The 13,751-nt window shown below is 37.4% G+C and overlaps 1 protein-coding gene across 2 annotated transcripts in view; it reads left to right on the forward strand.

Moving 5' to 3' along the window:
* The window catches only part of PPEF1 (protein phosphatase with EF-hand domain 1), a 137,807-nt gene that overhangs the window by 39,985 nt on the left and 84,071 nt on the right, over window positions 1-13,751 (forward strand). For both annotated transcript variants that reach the window (XM_081278305.1, XM_081278304.1), the window contains exons 7-8: window positions 6,140-6,267; window positions 8,112-8,172. In XM_081278305.1, the coding sequence (XP_081134431.1) occupies window positions 6,140-6,267; window positions 8,112-8,172 (189 nt within the window). The remainder of the gene's footprint in view (window positions 1-6,139; window positions 6,268-8,111; window positions 8,173-13,751) is intronic.

Genomic DNA, 13,751 nt, shown 5'->3' on the forward strand with positions numbered 1-13,751 from the left:
GCCTTGCTCTGCAAGGGTGCCAGAGTTTGTGAATGAGCATCCCTCCCCAGGTCTTTTGCCTTGTTTTCTGCTTGTCTTAGTCCATTATCTGCTGCTATAATAGAATATCAGACTGTGCAATGTATAAAAAACACTTATAATTATGGAGGCTGGGAAATCCAATGTCAAGGTGTCAGCATCTGGTGCGTGCCTTCTTGCTGCCTTATAACATGGCACAGAATATCATATGGTGAGAGAACATGTGTATGCAGAGAGAAAAAAGGAGCCAAATTCAGCCTATGTTATCTAGAACCCACTCCTGAGATAACAACATTATTCCCTTCATGAGGGACCCAAGTACCTCACAGAGGCCCTGCCTCTTAATACTGTCACAATAGCAATTAAATTTTAACATGAGTTTTGAAGGGGATATTCAAACCATGTCATTGACCAAGAAGCAGGCTTTGTGACTATCTCAGGTCACTGGGCATGTGCTTTGAGCTGTTTTTCCAGTGAAGCTGGAAGTCTCACTTGGGAGAGCCGTACACTCTTGCAGATGGCAACCATAGAATATCTGTAAACAAATATAACAATACTGACACCTATAGTCCCCAGGCAGATGTGAGCCATACCCTATTCTCATTGTGTTTTGAGCAGCTGAGGTAATAGATGCTTTTTTTCCTTGTTTAATGCCTTTTGCCGCTAGAGGATTCATTCTCTTTCCCATTCATTTGAATCCCTTTTAATCAGTTCTATCACACTTGTGCCTCTGTGTCTTCCTGACTGGATGTCAGGCCCCTTAAAGGTGCATTAAATATTTACTCATTCTGGTGCTTCCTCTAGAGGCCTCTGCCCACAAAATTTCAAAATTAAATAAAAGCTTTATCATTCCAAATAGAAATTCCTTGTTCAAAGAATTATCTGTGAAACTCCTACTTCAAAAACAAAGCAAGCAAGCATAAGAAGACTCCACCAATCAGCATGAAGAGAAACACAAAACAGTCTTAACAGTAGTTTGTTTGTTTCATTCATTTATTCATTCATTCATTCATTCAAGAAATACTTATTTGAGTACCTGCTGTATTCCAAGAATACAGTGATTAATCCAACAGACCAGTCCCAGCCCATCTGGAGATTACATTCTATGGGAGAAGACAGACTATAACAAATAAGTAAAATATATAAATTATCAGGTGGTGTTAAGTGCTGTGGATTAAAAAAAAAAAAAAAAACAAAGAGACTGGTGATGGTGGGAGGAGTGCCATTTCAAAAAGGATGCTTGGAAAGGCTTTACTGAGAAGGTGGCATCTGAGTAAAGACTGTGGACTATAAAGGAATAAATCCTGTGCTGGTTGGTGTGGCTCTTCTTGCGCTCAGTAGCCTGTTTGTCCATGTCAGATTGTAAAATTTCTAATGAAATGGTATGTGTAATTAGGAACTCTTTGGGGCTCTAGACTTTGTTATCCTGGAGAGAGACAATTTTTAAAAAGAAGTGTCTGTCAATTCATTGAGTGCTTCCTATATGTCAAGCAATGTATTAAGCATTTTATATCAATCAATTAATATATTAGTAATACCTGTGTCAACACATTACTAATATATTGTTATGTACTATTACAACAGTACTGGAAGGTATTCATATGTTTGTCCAACAAATATCCAATGCCAGGCCTTTTCCCAGGTACTGGGGATGTAGCAGTGGACAAAACAAAGTTCCTATTCTCATAGCTAATAGTAGAAGATAGACAGTGAACACATGAACATGAGACCATATAGAATATCAGGTGGTGAAGGTGGTACTGCCTCATTTTTTTATGGCTTATTTCAAATGTCTTGGTGGGTTGTATAACACAGTGGTTATGAGCCCAAGTTCTGGAATTAGAGATCTAGATTTGACTCTACATTCTCTCATTGATGAGCAATGTAATCCCAAGCAAATTATTTCTAGGACTCAGTTTCCTTATCTGTGAAATAAGGCTAATGATACTTCATAAAATTGTTGGGAATATTAAATTAAAAAATTGAATTAGATGATCCACATAAAATACCAAGCATGGTGTCGGGCATAAAGCAAGGACTCTGAAAGTATTATTTATCTTATTTACTAACTCCTTACCTGGATATTTAATTTCTTGCAAAATACAATGATTGCCACTGGAGAAAATAATCTACTAAAAAATACAGCAAAAAAAAAAAAAAAAACAAAACAGCTTAGTAATAGAGAAACCACCTGTGCTAAGCACATACAATTGGCCAGACAACTTATTAAACCTATGTTGTTGCTTCTCTTGGGATGCATATGATAATAGCTTTTTTTTTTTTCTGTGTGGAATTAATGCGACAGGGAGGACAAGCCCTATTACATAATGAAGCAACGAGACCTGAAGTGAATTTAAGCTGTCCAACAAGTTAAGATCTAGATGACATAGATCTTCAACTGTCTGGGCAGGGTTGGGACTGTTGGAGCCAGTGATCTCCTCAAGTAGGGTATGTCATATCTGGGTTTTATCCCTTACCACTTTTTGGAGGTTTCTGATCCAGAGAAGCTGGCAATGTTGCCCTGCAGTAGGTAGGTGGGTTCTTAGGCATCAGGTAAGGTTTTAGAGGCCTCATGTTGGTTTGCTCAGTTCTGGCCTGCTGGCCTCTTTCCTTGTCTTGGAGATATTTCCAGGGGAACTATATGCCTAAGGGATAACAGCAGGATCTAGATCAAAGTCCATTTTATCAACCACTGCACAGGTACTCAAAATCCCTTTGCTGAAATCTAGTTGAGGACTGAATTGGAAAGCAATTGGGAAGTTGGGAGCTTGAGACCTATGCAGAACCTGTTTTTCCCACCTCACTGAGACTAAGCTTAACAGGCAGGGTCTAGTCAGGAGGTTGAAGCTATAGAGTGATTTTTTTTTTATTTTTTTGTACTGGGGATTGATCAGGGGCACTTGACCACTGAGTCACTTCCCCAGCCCTATTTTGTATTTTTATTTAGAGATAGGGTCTCACTGAGTTGCTTAGTGCCTTGCTTTTGCTGAGGCTGGCTTTGAATTCACAATCCTCCTGCCTCAGCCTCCTGAACTACTGGGTTTATAGGCATGCACCACTGTGCCCAGCTACAAGGTGATTTTGAACAATGAATTTGATTAGAATGTGAAGAATTGACAAATAGGTATCCAGTTGTTACTAGGTAACTGAGAACCCTGAAGTATATAGGGATAGCAATTGCAGAAAAGGACCACTCCTAGCGTTGATAGAACAAAGGGAAAAGACTGGAATAATTCCATGTTAAAAACTTGGAGGGAGGTTCTGCTGAACTGAACTTCAGCAAGTTGAGAAGGAGTACTGCTCAGCTGGTCGTGGTGTCAAAGGGCTGCCATAAGACCATTTTTTGCAAGCACTGGGTAAACTGCAAACAGGAACCAACTGTTGCTTCTGGGGGCAAGTAGCAGTTGCTAGGTTAGCCAAGACGAACAGGAAGTAGATAAAAGGAGTTTGTCCCTTGTCCCTCATCTGGTCTGGCAGTCTCCCTGTATCGCAGGGAGCAGCTGGCAAAGCCAAAATGGGGTCTGCAGAGTCCCACCTCAGTTGCTGAGCTGACTAGAGTTGAGATAGGATAGCTCGATAAGTGGTATCATGCTCAGATATAGGAATGCAGGTATAGATAGGTGATTGATTCCTAAGTGGTAGTTAAGCTTCCTGACTTTGCAGTAGAAGAGGCAGTGCAATACAGAGGTATCTGAGCATGGCTGTCTACCTTCCAAGGCATAGTATCTACATCCACTAGTAGAATAGAGTCCAATGAATGTGTCATGTACTTACAAAGGAAATAATGATTCCTTGTGTGGAGAGTCGGGTGTGGATTCCAGTAAGAGAATTAACAGATGCCAGGCAGAGATGGTAGAAAAGATTTAGCTGACCTCTCTCCCCATGTAGTGGAGAAGCAGAAAGGCTAATATATGTAAAGTGTTCAGCTAGTGCCAGGCACATAGTAAACATTCAACAAATGGTGGCTTTTATTATTCAAAAGGAGGAAAAGTACAAATGGTGTAGGAAATGAAGTAAATGGCTCTAGTGGAGTTAGAACCCAGGGTTTGGACTTAGTACCTAAGTCTATATTAGGTAAGTGACCTTTATTAACATACTTGCTGCTCTGAACTCAATTTCCTTATGTATAATATGGTGATGATAATACTTATGGGCACTGAATGTCTTATAGTAGACTAACATATATAGCTAGTTGTCCTATTATTAATTAGAAAGAATAAGATTGGCTATTATTGATGTTGCTAATATTAAACAGAAGAGACTTCAGCAATCATTTTTTCTACTACATCATTGTATAGATGAAGAAACAGTGGAGTCAGTCAGATCTGGGTTCAGATCCTTGCTTCCCATTTCCACTTACTGACTAAGCAAGCTTAAGTAAGTTTCTGAGTCTGTCTCAACAGTGTTGGAAGGACTTTAAGAACTAATACATTGCCTGACTTCAGTAAGTGCTCAGTAAATAGCACTAGAATAGCACTATTGTACTTGGTAAACACAATAATCCCTGGGGAGAGAGGATTGGTTCATCATGATGATGACTATTCACACAACAGGCCTTTCAGGAGAGCCTGGGCACTCCATAAAGATATTGTGAGAACACTGGAGATTTTGGCCATGGTACTACCAATTACTTGCCTTGAAATATTGAACAGTCACTGAATTCTCCCTGTCAGTTTTTCTTATAAAGATCATGGTACTTGACCTTAGGTCCATTTCCCCAAGTTTTCTGGAAGCTGAATAATAAAATAAGAGTCTCTAGAACCCATGAACCTTGGGGAAGCTCATAAATAACCATTCTTATATGACCACATTCTGGTGGATACTCTATCACATGGTACAAACCAAAACTGAAGGCAGGACTTCTGCTTTCAGAACTCAAATTGTTCTTGTTACAGTCAGCTCTTAATTTTTATGAGCTAACTGGGAAAATTATAGCATGAATAAAAGGAGGCAGCTGTTGTTGATGCTCTTCACTCCAAAACTTGAGGAGGCATAAGAGACTGTATTTTAAATCTCATTATCTCTCACCTGATCTCTTTCTTTAATATTGTGAAACCACAGGGTGGTTCAAAACAATACAGTTGCCATTTATTTAGCATGTACTTGATACCAGGCACTGGGCTGAACTTTTCACCCCATAATAGTATCTCATTTTGTCCTATAGTAACTCTGTGAAGGAGGGAGTTGTGTTTATTTATTCATCTATCTTTTTCAATAGAATCTCAGGCACAGAGGTAGAGTGAGTCAAATTTCTCAATTCATTGTATATTGCCATCAATTCTTCATGCAAGACCCTTTCCTTACGTTAATTACTTTATTCTCTTTTGTCAGTTTACCCCATGTTCATGCATCTCCCCTATAAGTAACCAATCATTTTGTGTAGTGCATATCTTTTCCTTTGCATATACTGTTAAGAAATGTACATTATGGCTTTGCATATGTATATTTTTAAAAGATATTAAATGGTGTTGTGTTATATTTCATTTTGTTTCTGACTTAAAAAAAATGGTTCTGATGGAAGCACTATGTTTAAAGACTTCCCCACATTACTGTGGGTTTATGTAATCTATGATTTCCAATTGTGGCATGATACACCATGGTGTGTATCCACCACAGGAACACATTCCTGTTCTAGCAGTGGATAGCCAGGCTGCATTGGTATCAAACTCCTTACTGCTGTTGCATCTTCATATGTCTCCTTTATGGATTGTGTAGATATTTCTTTGGGATATATAGTGAAGAGTAGAATATTCCTAAGTGGCACCAGAGGTGGGTTCTGTTATCATTTACAATTTTGCAAATAAAGAAACTGAGGCTTCGAGAAGCTTTAATAACTTATCCAAAGTCACATAGATGGTAATTAGCAGGGCTGGGATTCAAATTCAGGCAGTCTTGCTCAAAAAATTCTACTCTTAATGGCTATGCCATCATTATTTAAGTGTTTAAGACTTGAGGACATTTTATAAAAAATATAAAGGTCATTCTCATTGTTTGCAGTTTTTATATTCTAAGAATCTATGAACCCAAGTGGATTGATTGTTTTTTGCTGAAGCACCTACTTCCCTCTAAGAGCTGCATAATAACTGTTTTTCTCTGGCTTTTATATCCTGCGGTTCTGTAGTGTTAAAAGCCACCTTGGTCATCCAGAACTGGTACCGAGGTTACAGAGCTCGGCTGAAGGCCAGACAACACTATGCCCTTGCCATCTTCCAGTCCATCGAATATGCTGATGAACATGGTCAAATGCAGGTCTGTTTTGCAAACTTGTATCTCCTTTTTTTTTGTAAAGTATTTCTCTTTATTCATTGTTACTGGGTCAATTTTAAGTTGAGGAAGCTTTAATAGAGCTTAGAACTAGCTGTTGAGAGAGTGTGTGGTTTTGGAAGAGGATGGTGTTTTTCAGTCTCAAAGTTCACATTTTCCAAAGGGCTGCCAGATGTCTAGCTAACTAATAAAAATAGCGTTAATCTATTTTGGGGATATACCCTAGTGAAAAGTTGTTGCTTTATGAAGGGAAAAAATATTTTAAGGAATTAAAAAAATGGAAGAATTTCCAGGGAACAAATCTGTGAACATTCTAAAAGCTTGTATAAGGATTCTTTTTTTAAAAAAGGGTACTTTTTCTTTTTTTTTGGGGGGAGGGGGTACTAAGGATTGAACCCAGGGGCACTTTACCACTGAGCCATATCCCCCGTCCTTTTTATTTTTATTCTTTGTTGAGTTGTTGAGGTTGATCTCGAACTTGCAATCTTCTTGCTTTAGTCTCCTGACTCACTTGGATTACAGGTGTGTACCACCATGCCCAACTTTAAAAATGAGAACTTTTTAACAATAAAAAAAATCTTGGAATGATCTCTAATGTAGTTATTGATTTAAAAAAAATCAACCTGCAGAATAGTATGTAGAGTTTATCCCATATATGTGAAAGAAAATTAAATATACAGCTGGGTGTGGTGGCTCACACCTGTAATCCCAATGGCTCGGGTGGCTGAGGCAGGAGAATCGAAAGTTCAAAGCCAACCTCACTCAGTAACTTAGTGAGGCCCTAAACAATTCGGTGAGAACCCTGTCTCTAAATAAAATATAAAATAGGGCTGGGAATGTGGCTCAGCAGTTAAGCACCTCTGGGTTCAACCCCACTTAAAAAAATTTAAATATACAGCAAAATTCTGGAAAAAGATATATAGCAAATTGTTTATAGGGGTTAGTTCTGGGGACAAGAGTGATATTAATAAATAGGGGAAAGGGTGTTAGAAGGGACTTCTCAGGCTAGAGATGTAGCTCAGTGATAGAGCATGTGGCAAATGTGTGAAGGCTCAGGATTCAATTTCCCAAAATCCCTAGTACTAGGGGGGAAACAAAAGAAAAAAGGACTAACCTAACAATCATATTTATGTATAATGTTATAATTTTAAAAAATAAATCAAAAATTCAAAAATATTTAAATTGCTATATTTCCTCTTGGAATTCAATCAGATGCTCCCTTTTCCCTGATTAGGAGGTCACAGTGTTGGCTATCTTTTTAAGCACTATTTAATCTTACCACTAAAGAGAAAAGAGGAGATTATAATCAACAAAATTTAGTAGCTGTCTTAGATTGTACTTTCTAGAAGCAGAGTCTGAGAGAGAGATTCTGGTACAAGTGACTTATTGAGAGAATGTTTTCAGAAAAAACCTATAATAAGGCAGTGAAAAAAATCAAGATATGATGGTAGAAGCTGCCAAGCAAAAATGTGCTTTCTAGAGAAGTCTGACCTTAGCTTGATCCCACCAGGAGCTTTTAAGTGTGAAATGCATCACACTTTGTCCTATAAAGGGGTCAGGAGGCAGGGGACTGGGCTGTTACACTCTTGTTTCAACCAGTTGTTGTCTGTGGGCAACCTTCCAGGAGAGATGTACATGTAATATCCTCGGTGACTCTGAGTGCAGTGTTGCCCATCTTCAAGGACAGGGATAGGTGTGACCCTTAGTAGATGAAGCAACTAGAAGATGAGTTCCCCAAAAGAGTAAAGAACTTGCACAGACCACCAACAGTATTTGTCACAGTAGCTCCTTAGGGTTCATTAATTGATTAATCTTTTTATTTTGTTCAGTTATCCAATTTCTTTACCTTCATGTTGGAAAACTATTCACAAGCACGTAAGGAAGATCCAGGTAAGCAAAAACTTTAGTCTTTTCAAAAGTGACCATTAAATATTGAATTGCCCTCATCAAGAAATATAAATCCTGAAGATGGGAGAATGCTAAGAAGTTAAAAAGATGCCTACCTCTCTTGCCTGTGTGACACCTAACAACTAGTGAAATCAGTTCAACTGACTTTTTTCTTCTCTTGATGTTATTAACAACTAGTGAAATCAGTTCAACTGACTTTTTTCTTCTCTTGATGGTATCTGCTAAATCAGCATTAATTAATTTTTTCACTTTTCAAAAAACTGAATTAGATTTCATTGACCATGCATTTGTTGAATACCTTCTCTTGAACCACAGTCCTGCTGTACAATAGTAGCTTAGTAAAGTAAATCTCATTTTTCACCCACAAAAATTTTGTATTGAGAAATAAAAATATCTTGAGTATTTCAGGTAGTAGATCTCAGTGAAAATGGCAGATTAAATACAGTTGGCCCCAACATATCTGGGTTTTTCTCTCTTTCTCCTGTTTGTCTGCTATGGTTTGAATGTGTTTTCCAAAGTTTATGTGTTGAAAACTTAATCCCCAGTGCAACAGTGTTGAGGGGTGGGACCTTTAAGTAATTATGTCATAGGAGGTCCTGCCCTTATGAATGGATTGATGCCATTATCTTGGGAGTGAGTTAATTATCTTTGGAGTGGTGTCCTTATAAAGTATGAATTCAGCCATCATCTCTTTTGAACATGTCTCTCACCATGGGATACTTTTAGCCATGTTATGACTTACGTATGATGTAGCAAGAATGCCCTCACTAGACATGGCCTCTTGATTTTGAACTTCCAGGTCTCCAGAACCCTTAGCCAAATTAACTTCTGTTCATTATAAGTTATGCAGTCGGTGGTATTCTGTTATAGCAGCATAAAACAGACTAAGACACTATAATCTGTCTCTATCTAGTCATTCTGAATCAAAGACAGGTGATATAGGTGTGGTTCAAAACTGATTTTTTTCAGAGAGAATATCTTTTTTGTAGATGGACACAACACAATGTCTTTATTTATTTTTTAATGTGGTGCCGAGAATCGAACCCAGGTCCTGCCCATGCTAGGCGAGCGCTCTACCGCTGAGCCACAATCCCAGCCCTCAAAAATGATTTTAATATTATAATTATTTGCAAGGCATGTATTTCTCACCAAATTAAGACCTGCTGTTGTTATTTCCATGGTAGAGGCCAGACCTAAAAACTTATTTTTCTTTAATTTGGGCTAATCATTTTTTTGCTGTAATTAAAACATATATGGTATCTAGGAGCATCTTTTTTTTTTTTTTTTTAAAGAAGAAATTTACACTTGTCTCAATCTTTTACTTTAATGACTTTCACATGGGCAAAAGTAATGCATGCTAGTTTAATCACATACAAAACAACCATCCATACTTAGTACCCCATCCCCATCCCTTGATTCCTAATAAAACCAGTGTTGAGACTTTTTCTCCTAGTCACAAAAACATCCACAAGCATATTAAATACAAATATAAGGGTTTTGCTTGATTGTTGGTTAGTTTGATTTTTCTTAAATATATTTAAATATATTAAATTTATTTTTTAGAGCAGATTTAGGCTCACAGAGAAACTGAGTAGAAAGAATGGAAAGTTCCCATATAACCTCTTCCCATGCACACATACAACCTTCCCCACTATTAACATCCCACCCCAAAGTGGTACTACAAGTGACATGCCTAAAATGACACATCATTTTCACCCAAAATCCATTATTTATCTTAAGGTTCACTCTTAGTATTGTATATTCTATGGATTTGACAAATGCATATTGACTGTATCCACCATTTTATCACAAAGTATAGCTTCACAAGTATAGCAAGGATAGCTTCACAGTCCTACAAAACCCCGTGTGCTCTACCTATTCATCCCTCCTTAGGAGCATCTTTTAAATAATTTGTAAACACCCTTCAAAGTGGTGAAAGAATGATTGTTTTAATGGAATGATTTGAGCACACATGTATGAAACTTATTAAAGCATTTACTGATCCATAGATGCTTTTTGAATGGTGAAATAGCCAAACCTGAGAAATGGGAAGTGGGTAGAAGTCATTTTCATTCTTTTAGATAGTTGCATTTTGAAGATAGTGGATTGTCCTTTGTGTTCTTTAGCAAAAAATGTTTTGGGCAAGAAATGTAATGAAGAAATGAAACAGGGCTTGTTCTACTAATGATGTAGTATTTCAATCCAGGCTCATTTCATCAGAGCCACTTATGGAGTTTCAGGGCCACAGATGGCTGGGTTCCAGCCCAGAGATATTTACTCAGACTCTGAATTTTTTTATAATCTGCATTAAAAAAAATTCTACAGATGATTTTAAAATATAACAAAATATTTTTATCAAAGAAGGGAACAGTATTGTTTTTTTGGTACTGGGAATTGAACCTGGGGTGCTTTACCACTGAGCCACATCCCTAGCCCTTTTTATTTTTGAGACAGAGCCTCACTAAGTTGCTGAGACTGGCCTCAAACTTGAGATCCTCCTGCTTTAGCCTCAAGTTGCTGGGATTTCGGACATGTACCATCCTGCCCTGCTTATTTTAGTTTTTGTGGTGCTGGGGATTGAACCCAGGGCCTTGTACATGCTATACAAGTACTCTACTACTGAGCTACATCCCCTATCCCCTCCCCAAATCTTTAAATAGTGTCTTTTAATCAGTGGGCATTCTTTTTTTTCTTTTTAGTTGTTGGTGGACCTTTATTTTATTTATTTTTATGTGGTGCTGAAGATTGAACCCAGTGCCTCACATGCTAGCAAGTGCTCTACCACTGTGCCACAACCCCAGCCCTAAGTGGACATTCTTAATTTTAATGTGGTACAAGTTTTTTCTTTATGGTTTGTGCTTCCTGTATAGTTTAAGAAATATTTCCCTGATATGAAGATATGTATATATATTCATTAGTACAAAAATAAATACAGGATTAATCTATAGAATAAACTGGAAATGAATGACATTTTTACCCAGAGGGTAGGTACAGAGTAGAAAGAATGGGAGAGTGGAGATTGGGTGGAAGGGATGAGGGGGAAGAGTGACACTTCTCTGAGTATACCTTTTTGGATTTCTAACTCTTAGAATCATGATTATGTTTCACATTACCCCCTAAAAGTAATAACTAAAAATAAGAAGTGGGGGGAAAAAGTGTGTGTGTGTGTGATCTCAAAGTAGAATACACACTGTGACAAATTAACTGTATTACAAATGAATAACATAACTACCTAAAGAAGTGGGGAGGAAACATACTAATCTAAGTAATATTGAAAAATAGCATTTTAACTCTAATGTACTTTGATGAGTTTTGATCTTTATTTATTCTGCTTGTGGTTTGCTAAGCTTATGTGATATATCTAAGTTGGTATTTTTCATCAGATTTGAGAAATTTTCATACATTAATTATTTAAAATATCTTTCAAGTCTAAGTATCTTATTCTTTGTGAATCCTGTTTTTACTTAGAAGGACCTGAAATATTTAAACTATGGATCACTGTGCCTGTATTTCTGGATGTTTTTATGTTTTATCTTTTAAAAATGTTAATACTTCATAACATTTGGATTTTTAAAAATTTTTAAAGATTTTTTTTGTAGTTGTAGATGGACATCATGCCTTTATTTTATTTATTTTAATATGTGGTGCTAAGGCTCGAACCCAGAGCCTCACACATGCTAGGTAAGCGCTCTGCCACCGAACCACAACCCCAGCCCCTGGATTTTTTATATTAAACTATTGAATGGGAAAATTTTAATATCCAGTGTTTGAAAATAATTAAAAAACACAGCTGTAGCCAGGTGCAGGGGGGCACGCCTGTAATCCTAGCAGCTCAGGAGGCTGAGACAGGAGGATCATGAGTTCAAAGCCAGCCTCAGCAAAAGCAAGGCACTAAGCAACTCAGTGAGACCCTGTCTCTAAATAAAATACTAAAAAGGGCTGGGGATGTGGCTCAGTGATTGAACCTCTTAGTTCAATCTCCAGTGCCAAACAAAACACAACTACAGAGAAAAATTTCCAAGTAGTTAACCAATTTTTCCTGCAACATTTATTTGATAATAGATATTTTCACTACTGATTTGTAATGCCTCCCTCTTAATATGTTTTAGTTGTTTTTTTAATTGCTGTAACCGAAAGACAAGAACAATTTTAGAAGAGAAAAAGTTTGGGGCTCACAGTTTCAGAGGTCTCACTCCATAGATGGTCAGCTCCATTGCTCTGGGCCAGAGGTGAGGCAGAACATCACAGTGGGAAGATTGTGGTGGAGGAGAGCAGTTCAGGACATGGCACCAGAAAGCATAGAGAGACAGACTACTCAAAAAGGGCACATGTAAACGCCAAAGCCAACAGTGACCCTCCTCCTCCAACCACATCCTACCTGCCTACAGTTACCACCCAGTTGATCCCTATTAGGGGGTTAATGCACTGATTAGGTTAAGGCTCTCATAACCCAATCATTTTACCTCTAAATCCTCTTGCATTATCTCACACATGAAGTTTTGGGGAACACCTCACATCTAAATCAAAACAATATATTCATTTAAAAATGTATTATTGGAGGCTGGAGTTGTGGCTCAGTTGCAGAGCACTTGCCTAACATGTGTGAGGCAATGGGTTAGATTCTCAGTACCACATAAAAATAAATAAATAAAGGTCCATTGACAACTAAAAAATATTTTAAAAAATATATTATTGGTCTGGGGTTGTAGCTCAGTGGCAGAGCACTTGCGTAGTGCGTGTGATGCCCTGGGTTCAATCCTCAGTACCACATAAAGGTAAATAAAATATTGTGTCCATTTACAACTAAAAATAAATACAAGAATTTTTAAAAAATAAAAAATGTATTATTGGGTTTATTTTTGATCTCTGTATTCCCTTATACATCTCTCTACTGCAGAGTCCTAGGATCACACTGATTTAATTATTGCAGTGTAACAGAAAAAGAGATTTGCAGATTATTGCCATTGATTGATTTCTAATGCCCTCTTTGGTGAGAGGATTATAGACAACTTCTACCTAGACCTGTATAACTGAAGTGTTGAGATCCCTAAGCCAAGTATTTTTAGGAGCTAGAGGTTATTTAACATTCCCAGATACTGAGCCCAGATTAATGGATTGAATTCTGAGGCACAGAGTATCTCAAGATATGAGGTGTTCCAAAGGTGAGAGATGACCTTAAAGCAGTATTTGTCCTTGCAATCTCACCACCTCATTTATGAAAATCATTTATACCAGTTTATGTCTCCATCCTATTACTTTTAGAGCTCAAAACCAGTTCATAGAACTTGATGGGAGCAGAGTCTTCACGCAAATATTCCTAGTTGTTTTTTCACATCAGCCTCCTCCTGAAGCAGAAATCTGTCATACCTAGCAGCAGGTTTAAATAGGCTGGGTTTTTTTATTTTTCTTTCTGCTTCCCAGATCAGCCAAAGTATTTGGTGTGTGTGTGTGTATATGTGTGTATACACATACACACATACTCTAAAAAAAAAAAAAAATATATATATATATATATATATATATATATATTCTTTTTCAAAAATACCTTCATTTATTTATTT

Source organism: Spermophilus citellus (genome assembly GCF_964194105.1).
Source record: "Spermophilus citellus genome assembly, chromosome: X".
NCBI lineage: Eukaryota > Metazoa > Chordata > Mammalia > Rodentia > Sciuridae > Spermophilus > Spermophilus citellus.